Below are 17,220 nucleotides of genomic sequence, written 5' to 3'. Positions count from 1 at the left end.
ATAAGCTTGCACTCGTCGCAGCAGAAGAGGCGTTGACTATGCTGAAGCTTCGGGATGTCAAGAGAAATGCCCCTTTTACCCCGCGTCTCAGCATTTGGCGTTGTTGTACGGAGTAGCCCTGCAGACTTCGCTGGTGCCAAAACTAATTCAAAGTGTCCCGCCAGGTAATTACTGTGAAAGTAAGATACTGGTGAGACAGGATAGAAAGTGACATGAACGCCTGCGATGCGCTGCACGTGTTAGCGCCACCATGAGCGGAAGGAATGGACCGTTGGGTGCCCTCAACCTTTGACTCTTTCGATGTTCAGTCGGCCTCGAGACGTCAGGTATGCGAGCTTTGATGTCAACCGCTGCCTGCCTCCGATAAGTATTGCTTGGATTTAAGCACCTGTGATGCGTGGACGCATCCCTGAGCCGGCACCAGCATCCCGCGTACTTTCGCCGAAGTGCGGAGTACGCGTACAGTCCACAGTCTGGGGCGCTTGGGTTCCGGCAACAAGCGTGAAGCTGGGCTGGGCCTTCAGTAGGCCCAGAAACTGGCAGCGCTCCACAGCCCCTCGACGCAACACTCCCTCTTTACGAAGTACTGTTCCATAGAATGCTTTACCAGATGCCACCAGCTGGCGAGAACATCGTGGTTGGACTCGAGCAGGTTACCGTGAAAATGAATGCAACGGCGCTGACGCCGACTCCGAACTACCCGCGACATGGACCGCCGAGACACAAACAATGATATCCCATTCTTTGCCCTTGACCTGATTTACCTGCTGCAATATTTCCACAGTCTGGTCACCGTGCTCGGGGTCCGTCGCATTGGGGCCAAGGGACTCGCTGCTGTCTCGCTAGGGGTGACAACCATGAACGTTATCGGAGTTGCGGTTGTGGAAGGCATCACGAAAGTCTGGACACATTATGCGCGCGCAAGCCTGCGGGTCGAGTCATCTTAGACTTGGTGGATTGCGTGTCCAAACAATGGTGCTGTTGCTTCTGCTCATGGCTTGTGCCGTAAGTATAATCTAGCTGTGCTCACCATGGATTCTGGCCAGAGTAATCCCGCAGTCGCAACTTGTCGCCTGGCAGCCATGTTGCCTCGGTTGGAGAAATCATCCTGATATCGTGCACCAGAAGTTAGAGGGGTGCAGAGCAAACGCATGGAAGCCTAGCCCACGATAAGGACTGTGTCCTGTTGGATATTCCGATAGACTCTACCATGATATCCGAGAAGTGCCATTATCCCCAGTAATATCGAAGCCAATATGTTCCGGGTATGACGCTAGAATCGAGCCTCTGGGCCCAACCTTGCCGGAGCTCGTGGAATAATCAAACAATGCTGGGCCCGAGATTGTGCATTAGACAAGATCAAAGTGAAGGCACAGTTCGCAGATGAAGCGGATTTGCTGCCAAGACCGAATACGGCGGAGCACAGCAACGGGGTGACACTCGGACGCGGAGAAACTGCGACCGAGACACATTTCCAGATGTTTGTGGACAGCGAAGTCTCAAGATTCGGTGGTGACAGTTTGTCTCTTCGGACACTTCGACATCTAGGTTGCACAATACCCAGGCACATTCTGCCTACACATCACCGTCGAACCTCGTCAAAATGCAGCGGCAACCCTTCTCTCCGCCCCAGAAATCCCCAGAACTGTTCCATCCCCGACCTCAGCACATCTCCCAAGTACCCATGATGCGATCGCCGCCGCCACCTGCCTCCCAGAACTCATCACAACCCCAGCTAAACAGCTATGGAAATCCCTATCAGTCCCCTCCCGCAGGAGCAGGTGGAGGCGCAGGGTTTGGACCGAGCTTCAACTTTATTTCCGACCCAACGGCACAGATGGGATTCCAAGTCGGACAGCATGCAATGAAGGCCGGGCAAGAGTATATGGAGCAGAATGTACGTGTCAGAACAACGCTTTGGACAGAGAGATGAGGGCTATTTCCTAGCAAGAGGAGCGAAGGCTGACATTTTTCGGTACAGTTGAACCGGTATATTTCAGTCTCAGCTCTGAAGCACTACTTCAACGTGTCAAACTCATACGTCGTGCGGAAATTGCTGCTCGTCCTGTTTCCCTGGCGGCATAAGCCATGGACGCGGCAGCAAGCTCGAATGACCACCTCCTCCACCACAGCTGACGGCACAATGACTCAACAATCGTACTCCTTCAACTATCTCCCGCCACGAGATGACCTGAACTCGCCGGACATGTACATCCCGATCATGGCCTTGATTACCTACATTCTCCTGTCAACCGTGCTGGCCGGAGTCAGAGGGTCATTCCACCCCGAATTATTAGGTAGCATCACTAGCACGGCAATCTTCGTCATCATCTTCGAGATCATCGTTCTGAAAATTGCAATGTATATGCTCAGCATCACCAATGACTCGCAGCTCCTTGACCTCGTCGCGTACTCTGGCTACAAATTTGTGGGGGTCATAGTCACTCTTTTTGGCAGTGAGCTCCTTACGGGTGGCAGTGGTACAAACAACTGGGTGGGCTGGACTCTGTTCCTGTACACCTGGTACGCAAACGGGTTTTTCTTGGTACGTATCCGTCTCACTCTCCAGTCATCAGATTGTTGACCTGTTGCAGCTCCGGTCTCTCAAATATGTCTTGTTACCCGATGCGTCAGGGGACCCAACAGCCATGCGAGGCGGAAGTTCCTACACTGTTGCACGAGCGCAAAAGAACCGCCGCACTTATTTTCTGGCGCTTTATGCTTTCGTCATACAAATGTTGTTCATGTGGATCTTGAGCCGCGAGGAAGCTGCGGTCAAGACGGTCGCCACCCGACTCGCAGGTCCAAAAGCTTAGATATGTCACCTAGAGATACTCAGTGGCTGCCGATACCTGCTAGCTCAGATTTCCCGGCTTCGACTGGTCGTTTTCAGATCTCACCAGAGCCCAACTTTCATGCAATATATTACTGTCGAGAGTTGCAAGGCTGAGGCTGAGGGCAGTTGGGACGAGGACATCCGTGGCATCTGAAACCGCGGACATCAATCCCGGCTTCGGTTACCAAGCTCTCATATGGTATTGGACTGAAACGAAGCTAAATCGGACCTTTTATCGAACGTCAAAACCAGAAAGGGCAGATTCCCATCACCATGGAAGCCACAATCCGCTATTCGCACGTGCTTGACCAGCGCAAGACCCTACTGGTGTGACGCATTGCGAGTATCGACAGTCCTGGATTGGCTTCGTGTGCATATCTCGGCAGCCGCCTCCTCAGACGATCTTCCGCTACTAAGGACCTGGTAGCTGCATCAACCAGACCGATGACGCTGAATTGCAAGCGAATACCCATCATGGGATCGATTTATAGCGAAGCCAAAGAGCTGTCTGATTGGCTCGACGAAGAAGATCATGGCAGCAAGCCAGCATTCCACTACATCCGCGGCGCGGGCAAACGTTGATAGAAGTTCAGAAACTCCCAACTTTTGAACCGCAAGTTAAAGCTGCCGCCACATGGGAGCAGCATCAGGATTTATCGGAAAGCAGACCGACTGCTGAAGAGAGTGGACTACTTAGAACCGTGTCCTGGATGTTATACAATGCCTCCTTGAATGAGGCTGGTTCGGCGGCTGCGGGTTAGCATAGCAAGAGCGGCTGCTTTCGGGCCGTCTCGGCTACTTCGCGGCCAGATGGTCGAGAGGTGATGTTGCTCGAGCTTTGATCACTTTGATCTGCGGGTAGAGATACTCCGGTGTCGTTGCTGGCCGCTGTCGACCATTGGGTACCACCTTACTTGTGCTCCGCGCACGATGCCACCCATCGCACCTTAGTGTCGATACCGTAAACGACTTTTCTCCAAAGAGCACCCAATTCTCGACGTCCATAGGAGACTGTTCACAGGAGAGTTCCACAGTCTTGGTTGAGCTCTCCTAAGTCTACCAGAGCGAACTATGTCTATTGCCGCACAATAGACTATTTACCATTCGGCCAGTTCTGCCGCACGCTGGCCTACAGCATAACTGTGCGGGCCCCTTACGCGAGCGCAACACTCCACCATATCAATGGATGCGACAGTCTCCTATCTTTTCCCTCCCCTCCAGGCCAGAGAAGAGAAAAGAACCGGATTCCGTTGTCGGGCCGGAATGAGCCGCATGTTTGCTCGTACAGAACAGGTCTCATATACAGCCAAAGGCTTCAACATTCGACGCTTTCAAAGGTAGGAGTCCTGGCACTCTATTGTACGGAGGACTACAGGTCACCCCTCCAAAATGTCCTTATGGACCCCATTGTCGAATGCGCTCCTATTCCATTAGCGCTTGACGACAACCTCGGGCACGAGCTTGGAAACATCGCAGAACAGAGATAGGCCCAAACAGTCGTGACGGGTGAATAATCTCGACTTGCTTGCTATATGCGTGTTGAGAGTCTGGTAGCCTCACCATGGTGTTGTCCGTCGACCTGAGGGAGAACATTCCAGGACTCTTGCTGCCACGTGACGGGCGCTTCAGCACGTATGGAAACATCGGGTATTGAGGGGGCACCTCAAGCAGCCAGCCGTGTCTCTGTCCAGACACCACCAGAGCAGGGGACGAGGTCATGGTTCTTTTCGGGTGAGACGGTCCGGTCCGTTTGTGCTCCATTAGGACTCGGCTCAGCAACGTCCAGGTCGAGCTCGCGAGCGGGTGCTACTACATAGGATGGCCCCACGTTCGGCGTGCTGACGCCAGACCAGACATCGATAGGGGACAAATATATAAGTCGAGGACTTTCTTTCTGGGTGCCTAGTAGAGCGTGTAGCGTACGTTGTTAAGATCGAGGGCTCTGTACTGTACAGAATTTCCGCATAGCCTCGGGCGCCTGACAATATTGAGGACTTTATTCTAGTGTGAACACCCTGGCTAGGACCCTGCAATTCACGTACTGTAGTATGGTCAACGAACAGGCAGGCCGCTTTGTGGACGCTCAACCCGCCCATCTCAGCACGTCAGCATCGCATCCTTCGATCCGTCAGGATATCCGCCTGCTGCAGCAGACTTGAAGTTCTACACGACGTGCAATGACATGACATGACATGACAATGACATTGTCTTCGAGAGTGTGTGTGTGTGTGTGTGTGTGTGTGTGTGTGTGTGTGTGTGTGTGTGTGTGTGTGTGTGTGTATTTGTTCTTTTCACGACGTCCGCCCGGCGCGGTTGTCACGATACCCATGGCGGACTAGCTTCGTGGAAATAAGGACAGACGTACGTATGTGCCATTCAGAAACATGTAAGCACGTATGTTAAGTAAGTAAGTAAGCAAGGAAGTATATATGTATACCTAGGTAGGTAGGTATGTATGTACAGTCGCTATCCTCCTTCAGCCCTCCCGACTACATCATACGTGCGTCTAGAGACTCATGAGTACAAAGTAAGAGAGGAGACGCGCATCGCTGGGCCTCTTCAGGAATTCGTTCCGAGGAAGCTGGGACGGCACTGTCCTAAAGTCGTGAGTCGTGATGGGGCAGGGCAAGGCGCTTATCACGACGTGAGAGCCGAGACGACTTCGTGGTCGTACGATGAGGGAGTCTCCCTGGTCGCTGTTGGCCACAAACCGACTTTAGAATCATCCGTGGAATGAGCCCAGTGCGCCCAGTAAAGACATCCAAGGCATATGCCACTGCTTCTAGCACGGCTCAGGTCATGTGCGGCAAGAACAAGACATCTCCAAGCTCTTAAATTAGCATCCGTCTAGGGGAATATCGCCGTACGGTGTGACAATAGTTGGCACATGTCGGGATGCGATATACGGAGAGCATTTTCGTGGTTGAAACTCACCTTCCACCAGGTTGACGGGGCCGATTGTGCCATCCCAGCATGCAAGCCAGTGTCTTTGAAGCAACAGTCAGTCATCAGCTTAGGCTGCCCTAGCCCCTTCGAGCACCGGCTGTCTTCTAGTGGAAGAAAGGTGTGATTCGCCCACTAAGAGCAACAACACGCGGAGTAGAAGCGAGGAGGTTATATCGTAAAGCAAAGCCGGAATCGAAGCCATTGGATAAACGGGTGGAAGCGTTCTGGGCCGCTCACCGAGAGGAGAAATTCTTCGAGAAGACGGCCGCACTGCTCAAAGGTGGTCCAGACAGGAGTACCGTTGCATGCCGAGTGACGGCCGAGGAAAAGGATGGTTAAGTAGGTACTTCTCACTTACCGGAACCTTCACCGACCTCCCCGACGATTCCAGGGCGCTTTCACGTGAAGAGCCGTGATTGATGTAGACTGCCGTGACCTTCCTTTTCCGGCCACGCAGCCATGGAGTCACCGTCTCCATGTGGTCATTGATGAAGTCCATATCAGGCTCAGGAGTCCCTGGCGTCGCACCTTGGGTTAGTACGCCATGAGACAGTTGCATTGCTCGCTGATCAGCCATGAGATGATTGCACGGGCTTCGATGACGGAAATGGCAGGTGGCAAAACTCCTGCAAGACATCAAGGTTGAAAATCAGAGTTGCTTGTGAAGGGCAGGCAAGAGGGCATCCTGGATCTTGGACAATGCTTGCCTATCGTCGGTATGGCTGCAAGGTCTCCTGTCCAGTCAAGGGTATCGTGACTCATGTTTCTCCGGTGTCGGTACAGGACCTGGAAGAAGATGGAGCGAACGGTCCTTTCGTGGAGGGCAGGGTGCACAAGAGTAACCCCACATCTACCTCCATAGACGCCATACCACGAACATTCTTAGCCGGATGCCAGGATCAGGTCCGCCACATCGCTGCTCGCTAGAGGAGTGTGCGCATCCATTGAGGACGTTTTGACCCAGACCAGGCAGACATGAAGCTTGTCGTTTGCGTCGCACCGGCGCCGGATAGTGGAGCCCGCCAGGGGCGGGCCGGTGCTGACTCATGAAGCGTGGGAGAGTCGTCGAGCCCAGAAATCGGTGCTGCGATGGTTCAGGTCGTAAGGTCACCATGATGCAGGCTCTGATCCAAAAGAACTTCTAGTTGCAAAGGCAGTCTGAGAGGTCAGCCACTGCGAAGATTGTGTGTATCGATGACAAAGACGACGAACCGATTCGGTCAAACTGCTGAGTCCATAGAGACCTCGCAGTCTCATCGGCTTCACCCGACAAGCCGGATTGGGCGAGATAAGCGTTACTGAGATGTTGTTTCCTCTTGGAGTCTCGGGGACAAAGCCGCTCATTGTCGGCTATGTACGCACTCGAAACGGACATGATTCTCGTAAGCGATCTCGAAAAACTCGCTTAAACCAGGGCCAGGATTCGAGGTGCATATCGACATGCTTGCAGCACAGTAGTTGACTCATCGCAAGCTAGGAATTTCTGTGAGCGCATTTAGTTTATTGCTGATTCGATGTAGATAGACGGGTCATACAGGGTCGGTGCACTGTCCCGCCAATCCCAATATACGCAGTCTTCCGGCAGCGGCAGTATAGTCGAAGCGGGAATTTGTGGCGTCGGGACAAATAGGACTTCCTGACCTGAGGTGCGGACCCAGTCTGTATCCTCGCAGCCGTCTTGAGCAGGGCACCAATCAGCACTCCTTCGGCGTACCAGGAAATATGGCCCTATCAGTCAGGGGTCCAGATTGAAGCCGTTGATGTCCCACATCAGTGCGTTTGGACTTGCTCTTGCTCGCCCTATCCTCATTCCAGGATGGGCCTCTGCGCAAACGGCTCACCGAAAGTGGAACTGCCTCCAGCGTCTTGCGCATGTGCTTGCTGGTTTACCGATACCGTACTGTGCAAGCCGCAGTCAGGTATATGGTAAAGCACGAATCAATGTGGCTGGCTGCTTTAGTGGTGGTTCAGGACTAGATCTAAGCCACAAGCTCGGCGAGACTCCTCGAACTGGGCCCCACGACATTTGGAAACGATGTGCCGGCCAACGATCGTCCCCAGTGTCGAATCAAACCATATGGAGGCAGCAGTGGGGTCGTTTAGGTCAGCAATCACTCGAAAGGTCTCGATGCATATGTAAGCAGGGACCTCTTCGGATTCGCCACAGCGGAAGAGCGCTTGGCCATGTATGTGGATCTGCTTGGCACGTAAGCTTTATGCAGGCATGCAAAAAGCTCGGGAGGTGTGTGTGGCCGAGGCGCTGGCTCCCGACCATGCCACGTCTTTCTCTCCTGCGGGACAGTTTGTTGCTGACGATACCATGTATCCTCCGCATTCGTACAATGGAGTACCACTTCGAGGCTGACACTCCTGAATCGCGAGAGGTTCAAGAGGATCGTCCTGAATCAGGCCTGCCACATGTGGAAAGTCCCCGCTGTCAACGTCCGGGGCGCAGACGGCCTCTGTTCTGCTCGTCGGTGACTGCTCGGTGCAGATTCCGCGGTCGATTGGCAGAGCGTGGGGCCGATCATGATCTTCTGATGACGCGTGGTTGCGAGCCAGGTTAGGACCAAACAAGAAGGATTCCAGTTGCATATTCTAGTCAAGTATAGATATGCAGGCTCGAATGACCATGCTGGAATGATGTGCAGAGAAAGCTGACTGGACACCTTGACTGTCAAAGTCCGGAGAGCCACCAGCGGTGGATACAGATCGCTTCAGAACGTAAGAATAGCTGCTTCACAGGACCATGGGCGTAATAGTGGAGTTTCATCCTTCTAAACGCGACTCGTGAGACAGGGACCCCTCGAGGGTACATTTGCTCCCCAATGTGGATGTGAGGAGCACATATATCCTCACCGCTGTGCTGTTGCCAGTATGGTGATGACCGCATTAGACCGACACTGAATGACTGGTAAGGTGGTCGGTCGCAACTGCCCCGAAAGGATTGCATCGAGCACAATGTGGTGGACGGGCAGCGGTAGGTGTAGCCAATGAACCAATCAGTCGATGATCCCAATACGTAGTCTCGTTCTTGTTAGTGCCGATGATGATGGGGTTGCCTGAACTGAGGGCAAGAGCGGGAAGAAATGAGCGCGTATCGCATGGCAGGATTCTGTCGATCTGTTGTTTCTCGAACAGGACAGGACTTATGCCTTGGGCTTTCCGAGAATGTGGCGGCTCGGCCGGGGTCGGGCTTTGGATGTGGCTCGTGGTGGGACAGTTCAACGGTCCTCCGTGGTCGTCTGCGTAATGTGCATCACTTGTGGAGGTGGCCAACTCCGAGACGTCAGCCTTGTGCCGCTCACGTGGGACAGGTGGGTGACTTTCTGATACATAGCATCAGTCGTGTCTGCAGCCCATGCCGATCTGAAGCTGCGAACAGACCCGGTCGTTCTGGAAGATGCCCCGAAAATGGGGCTCAGGCGCTGCGCTGCAAGTCCCCCATCTGGTGATTCAGGCGGAGTGAAACCATTTACCGACACAGGCACCGCAGCCGTTGCTCTTGGGAATGCTGTCATGAAGGCGACGAGTCGCGGGTGAAGTCAAAGTGAGAAGCTTGTAACTGCGGTGGAGCCGCGCTTGCCGATTCGGGCAAAAGGTAGGGTTCCCGTGGGCCAATCACCGCCCACGCCTTGTCCCCTAAGAAGTATATCATTATTCAGCGTCGTTGCACGGTGGCCACTTCGAACCAACCCGCCGTTCATGTTGTTTTGCCAGATTCCGTGGTCGCGTCATGGTCTGTCTGGTCTGATGCTGGGCATTGTGATTTTGTCACGATTTCATCGATCTATCCGTCAGCAATTTCTCTGGAAAGACTTCGCCTGTGCCGATCATCGTCGTCCCCAGCCCCAGCGTTCATGGATCGCTTTACCGTGTACGGAGCACGCCTCAGCCGCTCTGAATGATTCAGCTTGACCAGTAGAACTTGGTTATGTAATCGCTTCGTGGCGAGGTGATGTGAGAAGACGCGATGTGGTCGTGCGGCCACTACGTGATACCTATGAGTGGCAATACCGTCGACCACGTTCCTTGTCATCCAAGACGGTGTGTGCCGAGCGGTGAGACTTGGGGACTAGGGGTGCTGTAACAAGAGCCTGTAACTATTGCATCTGAGGCAGGTACCGTTAGCCTTACATGCACGGAGCGAAGCGTTCCAGGCTGGGAGGCCCGAGATATGCATGGGGCCGACAACCGTGATTCGAGGGGTGGCAGAGCCTGACACATCAACGTATATCCTGATGTAGACGTCGATGTCCGCTGCCGGTAAATTGCAGCGTCCAATTGATCGTGCGCTGGTCGCTTAGTCGAAGTCGCGTGCGACTACGAGCATCGGGTCCCGTTGCTGGTCTTCGCCCTCATCATGCCCTTTCCGCGATACTGCCACTATTACATCGCCCAAAGATGACACGTCGAGCTTCCGCGATCGTCCAAATTCGCCTTTTCCGACGGAGAAGACCTAGACTTAAGCCTAGTGGGCGGGTGGGCGTTTGTCAGATGTGTGCAGAAGCGTCCTGACTATCGCGCTGGCTGGTGGTCGGCCTGGGCCGAAAGAGGTAGCAGATATTCCCCCAAACCCGCAGAATGATGTCAACGACCTTCTTCTTCTTGTAGTCCCACCGAGCATGTTTGTCTCGCTTGTCCGTACTTGCAGGAGCTGTTAGACGCGAGCCGTTAGATGTTCGAGGTGGTGAGCTGCCAGATTAGGAAACCGACAATGTCCTGCCGGGTCGTGACCACCCATCACTGTGCGCCAGAGCCGGCTTTTCGTATACCCTTTCGTTATGACAGGCTCGGCTCGGCTACATACTTTGAGGTGCGTGTGCTGGGTTCGTGCCATTGCCCGGGGAGCCGCACCGTTCTATGGACCCCTGCATCTCTTCACATATTATCCTCCTAGGATCTGAAACTGTTAGCAGCTGGACAACTGCAGTAGTGGTCCTAATGATAGAAACAGACTTAGGCACGACCACGTCTAGAGTGCGGCTGGACCCAGTGAGATGTACTCGTAGTAGCATTAATGATCCTATTCCAGAGAATCGTACAGTCTCGCACCCATGATGATACGCCTTCCGTGTCCCCAAAGGTCTGTGCCCGCAGGCCCAATCTACTCAAACATGCTCCCGGCATAGAGATTTAAAAAAAACTGGCGAAGACCCGATACCATGCACCTCCATCAGAGAGGGAGCGTCTACCCTGCGAGTTCCGTCGGTGGTGTCAAACAGCCGAGAACCAGTCTCCACTCCACCAGATTTGCGCCCAACTCTTACCCCGACAGTCCCGACCGTCAAGCTTTCGTGAACCAGCTGCAGCCCCGTGCTACAGTGCCCTGGACTCTGCATCCCGAGTGAAAATGAGCGTCCGGTTGCGTAGACGCCGACCCAGTGGCGAGAACGAGAGCTGGGAACTCTCATTTTGCCCCTCGGTCCTTGCTGGTGGCCACCGGCACGCTTTCAATTCCCCGTCGTGCTCGGAGGTTGGTCCCAATGTTTGAGCATCTGCCGGAGTGCGCGGGTCCATTCGGCCACGCAAGCAGCAACAAGTCGTTCGAACTCTTCCTTCGTCGGCCTGCGACCTCCCCATGTGCTAGCCTTGGAAGCAAGAGCGCGCGCGTGTTTGGCGATGAGATTCCTGCGCCAAGGTCAGCGTCCGATCTACTCTCGGGGCCAGACCCATTGTCTCAGAATGGACGGTGCTTACTCCTTCTCCATCTTCACGAGGACTAGCCAGCAGTAGTTCCAGCTGCGGGTGCTACTCGGGTCGCGCACCACCAGAGCTTTGGCTTCATCGAGACACTCAGAACTGAATGGGTATGTCTTGGTGAGGCCACGGAGCTCACTCAACAGGTTGTTAGAGTTGACATAGTGAGCCCACGCCGTCGTCATCGGCTCTGTCACCTCGGCCGAGTCCAGATATGCGAAGATCTTCTCAATACGGCGTAACTCGGTGATGGTGTTGACCCGATGAGTCCGAAGCGATTGGATCAATTGGTCCTTGTTGTTCTGCACCCTCGTTAGCTGCCAGACTCGAGACTGTGTTGTATGCGCCAAGGAACCCAGATATGCCAAGAGATATACTGGAAATGACTTAGGAGAGAGATAGGGGCAAAAGAAAGGCCATAAGGAAGGGGAAGCAAGAACGCCCGCAAACATAGGAAATATTACAAAAATAAAGCCTGGACTAACTTGGCTCATTGTTCGAGGATCAGCCGGTGTGCCAGGGGAGACAAGCTGATACGTCTGCGGCCTTGTTGTCGTGACCGTGGTCGGCCCTTGTGCTGCGTGCCGAGACATGGGGTCTTCGTAAGGACAGGACGGCGACTGATGTGGAATGGCTCGTGAGATTGCTTGCTGCGAAAGAGGATCGGTCCTTGCTGGGAGGCCTGATGATGGTTGGGATGGAGGCTGAGAACCGCGTCCAGCAGGGTGAGATGGCAAAGAGATACGACTCGACGAGTCTCCTCGCTGACCAGGCTGAGGTCGTCTTGGGGTATTTGTACTGCGATTGCCTCCTGAGCCCTGATCGGAGGACTCGTCCATAGACAACAAGCTGCAGTAATGACGTTCTGGTTCCGAGGGAGGAGGTTGGGCGATCTTGAGTAATCGCTGATGATACAACTAAAGGGGGATTGACACGATCCGCCAACCGGTATTGAATGAGGACGCAAACTTAGTAAGATCGCAGCAGCAAGATTGATGAGTTGAGACTGTGGAAGGACGCAGGGCAATGTAGGAGTTGGATGGCCACGGACAAAACAAACCATGGCAGAGAGATGGGCTGACACATACGTGCCTGCAGAAGTATTATGAACTTCTGGCAGAAGCGTGATGTGCCAAGCAAAAGACCTGCCGTTCCGGTGATCTTCTCCAAGCACGAACAGAGCTGTAAATGGACGACTCTAGGAATGATTACCATGGGGTCATTTTGTGCGGCTGTTTCCCTGCCATCGCCGCCACCCCAAGGCGCGGTGGAATGGTCATCATCCGAAGCATTAGATGCTACACCTCCAGTCCGTCTAACGTGAAGAGCGTGGTTTTGACCACCGGGTACCTCAGCCTCAGGCACGCCGCGGAGAGACTTTTGGCGTCATCTGGTGAGGTTCCGAGTATGGCGGGCCACGTGCCGGGCGCCGCGATCTGAAGCCGGCTGGTCAAGCAGGCAGGTCGGCATTGGCGACAAGGTGGAATGGCGCGGGGGGTCATGATGGGGGCCAGATCAGCAAGCTAGTGAGGGTAGGTGAAGGTGAGTGAGGACGCAGAGACTGCCATCAGCTACTGGCAGAAGGGAGAGGAATTTCCGGACGTCACTAAGCGCGGCACGGCGGGAGGGACGCTCTACAATGAGGAAGTGGTTTGTGGTGGTGGGAACGAAGGTAACCTTCCACTCTCTCATACGACGCGAGTGGGGGCCGACGAGCGACGAGCGATGGCCGACGCGGAGCGAATGACCACGGGTGAACAGGGCGACGAGCGGGTAAAGCCTGTCGCAGAAGGCGAGCGTGTAGCCAGTGGTCGTATCCGAGTACGCTTTATGGCTGGTGCGTCGGACCTTTGGCTCCAGTCAATCGGCAGCGCAGCCAAGTGAAAGTGAGAGTGAAAGTGAAAGTGAAAGAGAAGAGAGGTGTGATTGAGAGGTAGACACGCTGCCCCACCGCTGCCCGCCTTAGTCAGGGCCAGCTTCAATTAATTGCTGCGTACTGCACGCCGATGATGCCGAGGCTAGCCTTGTTCGGGCGTGGGCCCACCTCAGCCTCTGTTACTTGGGGCGGTGCTGATGATGAGCTGTGTATGAAACTCGCTGTCCGTCGCCTCATTTGGCCTATGCCTCTGTCTTCCTACCCGAATCTGTACCGCAGCCCTAAATATGGCCCCGACAGACTGTCAAGCAGATTTCCCTACTTGGCTATGGCTGACGATCAGCCACGGTGAAATTTACCGTTCCGACTCGTATACGACCAGATTGCCGATAGCTTCAGGTCGTCCTTGATTTCTTCGCCTGCGAGCCAACGGGAGACGTCTCCGGTGTTCGAGGCTGGCACGGCCCGGTACAGGATCTCGCTTCAGATCTTGAAGTTGCTCCCAATTCCTCGATCCCAGCCAGCCAGATATCCGGCATCCTGAAAGCCCGGGTGCTCGTTTGTCGGGACTCGCTTGCATGGGGTTGGAATAGGTAAGCAAGGCTTGGAACGTTTAGTTTGAAGCTCGCCAGGCGGTCCGATCGGGTCCTATCAAGGTCGAAATCCCGCCTGAAACGGCTATGCTGGCGTCACCTATGGTCTTCGCCCTGTACCCCAGACGCAGGACCTGACCGAGCTGTGATACCTCATCGGGGGCCGCCGGGACGTTGGCGATGATCCTGGGTAGCATACGGATTTGAGGAGCCGCTACCACCGCGGCTACCACCGCCACCACCCGAGTCATAGGCATACGGATCTCCGCCTGTGGACCAAGGCTCTGAGGCTGAAATGTAGGGCTGAGAAGACCCAGTTCGCGAGGGATTGTTAGCCAAGTCTCCGACCCCGGGACCATATGACCCCTGACTAGCACTGTTCAAGCCGGACGAAGGACTACTTCTTCCACTGCCCCCACCTTGCAAGCGAGCTCGAAGACGATCACGAGAGCCCATAGCTCCAGGGTTGGCAGCAGGAGCTGTCTGGTAGCTTCCGGCTCTTTGGCTGGGAAGGGGCCTGGCGCTGGGGATGGGTTGGCCAAAGGACGTGGTCCCACCATTTCCACTTGAGTGAGATCTGGCAGAGTCATTGGAGCGCATGAAATTGGGAGTAGTCCGCGCAGCTCGGAGACTTTGAGGTGGGGCCGTGGTCGCTGCGGGAGCAGAGTCCCAGAGATCAGATAGCCCTCCGGCCCTGCTCCCAGAAGAGCCTCTTGAATGTGTTTGCTGGTTCCCAGACTGGGAAGGAAATTGGTTTCCATATTGGCCATACGGACCCTGAGGCTGGAGTGGAGCCGTCACGGGCCTTTTAGGATCCGGGGGCAGCCACTCCGGGAATGGACGACCTTTCTCCGTGTAATATGCGCGCAGAACATTGGAGATGTGTGAACAGTCTTCATTGTCTGGGTCATCCTCCTCGGAGTCTTTGGTTAGCGCTTTCCGCAGGGTCGCTATCCGGGAGGAAAAGGTGCTCGACCATGTCGAAGCCGCGGCGGCGGTGGTATTCTGAGCCGCCGGCTGGCTGGAGGAGTTGGAGGTGAAGTAGGAGAGGTACGACGCCATGATCTGGCATATGGAGGACTCGTCGACGCTGCGCCCCCTGGGAAATGTGCACGCAGGAGAGGATTCGCCGACGAGGGATGATCGCTGTGTGGCAGATTTGCACGTATGGTCAAATGCAGAGTCACCCGACGTTCACGTGGATCTCAACCCGGATTCACCTGCCCGTGACTTGCCTACACAGGACAGTAGAATCGTGCGGGGAATGTATGCCGAGGACGTTAACTTGGCGGGCGCCTATTGTCTCAGATTCAGACCCCTCTCAGCTCCGGGCGCGTACGCGCTTAGCTAACACGCTAACCTGTTTCCGGAGGAAACAGGCCTTCGCAGAAGGGTCTGAGCTCTAATATGTATATTAGGGTTAACTTTATATTCGCGTCGCGTGAAAACCGTAAAGGTTATTATATTTAGATAATATCTCGACTTTACGTACTATCGACTATATCTATAAAAAAGACTTATATATATCAATAATAACTCTTTTAAAGCTTTATAAAACGCACTTTTTAGAATTTTTAAAGCGGATATACTTTTCTAGATCTTATAGATAGAGGCGTTCTTCTCTCGATATACTTTAACTTTATAACTTACTCCTTAGTACTAAAAAATTATTTTTTAAGTGTTCTTAGTATTAATAAGTAGAGAAATAGCTTTAAAATATAGCTATAAATTTTATAGATATAATAAGTGTATTTAAGATAGTAATATTCTAGTTTTTACTTATATAGCTATCCGTATTTAAGTCTATACTTAGCACTATAAGTATTTTTATAATTAACTAAGAAAATATTAATTATAGCTTAAATATATAAGAATAAATTATATAAACTATTATAGAGAGATACCCTTTTTCTCTTAGGCTTTATTAGATCGATATACTTAAGTCTTTACTACGGGATAAATAAGATACTATCTTATATATACCGACTAGTACTAGTAAGAGCTTAATTATATAGATCTATCTAGCACTAGACTTAGAATAGGTATTATATATTATTCCTTTAACTTAACTAGGTAACGAATAGGTTAGGAAGATTAATACTATACTTAAGCTAAAAGGTTATTAAGAATTGCCTCCGCGCAGCGTGTATAAGGACACGTGAGCACACAGGTAACCCTCGGGGTTCTTGAGTATCGGGGGTAGAGCAGAGGTCAATGTCGAATAGATCGTCAGACGGGACACAGCACTTATACTGTATCTCCTTGAGCGTAATGTTAACTGAAGTTAACTACACCTCCTATAGAAGTGTATCTAGCTATAACTATATACACAGGTAGTTTTCCTATCTAGGAAAGTCTAGGCGTTGTATAGTTACCTCTATTACGGCCCTATACCCTGTAACAATACAATACATACAACGGCTTATTTCCTTTTTAGGGTATTACGTGACCCGAGTCAGCCTTACTAATAAGGCTGACTTCCTCGCTTAACCTTCCCTTCTACGCCAGGCCCGGCAGGCCGTATAAAGGTCGGTTCGTAACACTTTCCCCTCCTTAGCCTGTTCGTTATCCGTAATGTACTTAAGGTAGGCTATAGCCCTCCTTTATCATTATCTATTGTCTCCTCCTTTTTTATAGCTAACTATATAGGCCTTTAGGGTGTATAAGTCGAACCCTAAACCTCTTAAGTCTTCTAAACCTATTGTTCCTTAGTAGTAGCGTTAAAACGAGATTACTAATTATATTAAATTTATTAAAAAGACCGAAGCTATAGTATTCTATACCGAGTATATAAACTATAGTAAAGTGTGTTTCTACTCGAGGGAGTAGAGTATAAAGTGCGCGGTGTATCTTCAGCATCGGAGAGAGTATAACGGAACATTTTCCGTAAAGGAGCTCCGGAAGATAGGAGAGTAAAAGAAATAACTATCGGCTAAGTCGAGAGCTAAGAGGCGCGAGATCGCGCGTCTTCGAAAAATATTAGTGAATGCCCGCCGATCCCTAGCGGCGTTAGAGTATAAGATAGCCGAGGTAGAGGAGGAAGACTCCTCCTTATAGGACTCTATCGCGAAGCTAGACGAGGTGTTTAGTAATATATTAAAACGAGAGATAATAGCGCTAAGTACCTTTAATAAGGCACTAGCCCGGGCTAAGGTAGCTCTAGCCGAGCCTAACTTTATTTAGCAGGATACGCCCCTAACCGAGTTAGTTAACTAGAATAAGATCTTAAACTTCGAAGGTAGCAGCTAGCTAGCGGCTAGCTAGCCTCT

At 52.6% G+C, this 17,220-nt stretch overlaps 3 protein-coding genes across 3 annotated transcripts; 1 reads left to right on the top strand and 2 right to left on the bottom strand.

The window, feature by feature from the left end:
* Positions 1–1,603: 1,603 nt before the first annotated feature.
* A1O7_03163 (uncharacterized protein) lies at positions 1,604–2,816 on the top strand (the record flags this gene model as incomplete). The annotated part of the gene is made up of 3 exons (XM_007757189.1): positions 1,604–1,897; positions 1,982–2,545; positions 2,595–2,816. The coding sequence occupies 3 exons, from the start codon at positions 1,604–1,606 to the stop codon at positions 2,814–2,816; spliced, it is 1,080 nt and encodes a 359-aa protein (XP_007755379.1).
* Positions 2,817–11,235: 8,419 nt separating this feature from the next.
* Positions 11,236–11,934, bottom strand: A1O7_03162 (uncharacterized protein; the record flags this gene model as incomplete). The annotated part of the gene is made up of 2 exons (XM_007757188.1): positions 11,236–11,413; positions 11,483–11,934. 2 exons carry the CDS (start codon positions 11,932–11,934, stop codon positions 11,236–11,238), a joined length of 630 nt encoding a protein of 209 aa, XP_007755378.1.
* A 2,170-nt stretch (positions 11,935–14,104) lies between these two features.
* On the bottom strand, positions 14,105–15,013 carry A1O7_03161 (uncharacterized protein; the record flags this gene model as incomplete). The annotated part of the gene is made up of 1 exon (XM_007757187.1): positions 14,105–15,013. One exon carries the CDS (start codon positions 15,011–15,013, stop codon positions 14,105–14,107), a length of 909 nt encoding a protein of 302 aa, XP_007755377.1.
* Between the last annotated feature and the right edge of the window lie 2,207 nt (positions 15,014–17,220).

The sequence above is a fragment of the Cladophialophora yegresii genome (assembly GCF_000585515.1).
Source record: "Cladophialophora yegresii CBS 114405 chromosome Unknown aczIN-supercont1.2, whole genome shotgun sequence".
Classification (NCBI taxonomy): Eukaryota; Fungi; Ascomycota; class Eurotiomycetes; order Chaetothyriales; family Herpotrichiellaceae; genus Cladophialophora; species Cladophialophora yegresii.
Note: the sequence above shows the minus strand (reverse complement) of the source record. Positions and strands in the feature narration are given on the sequence as shown.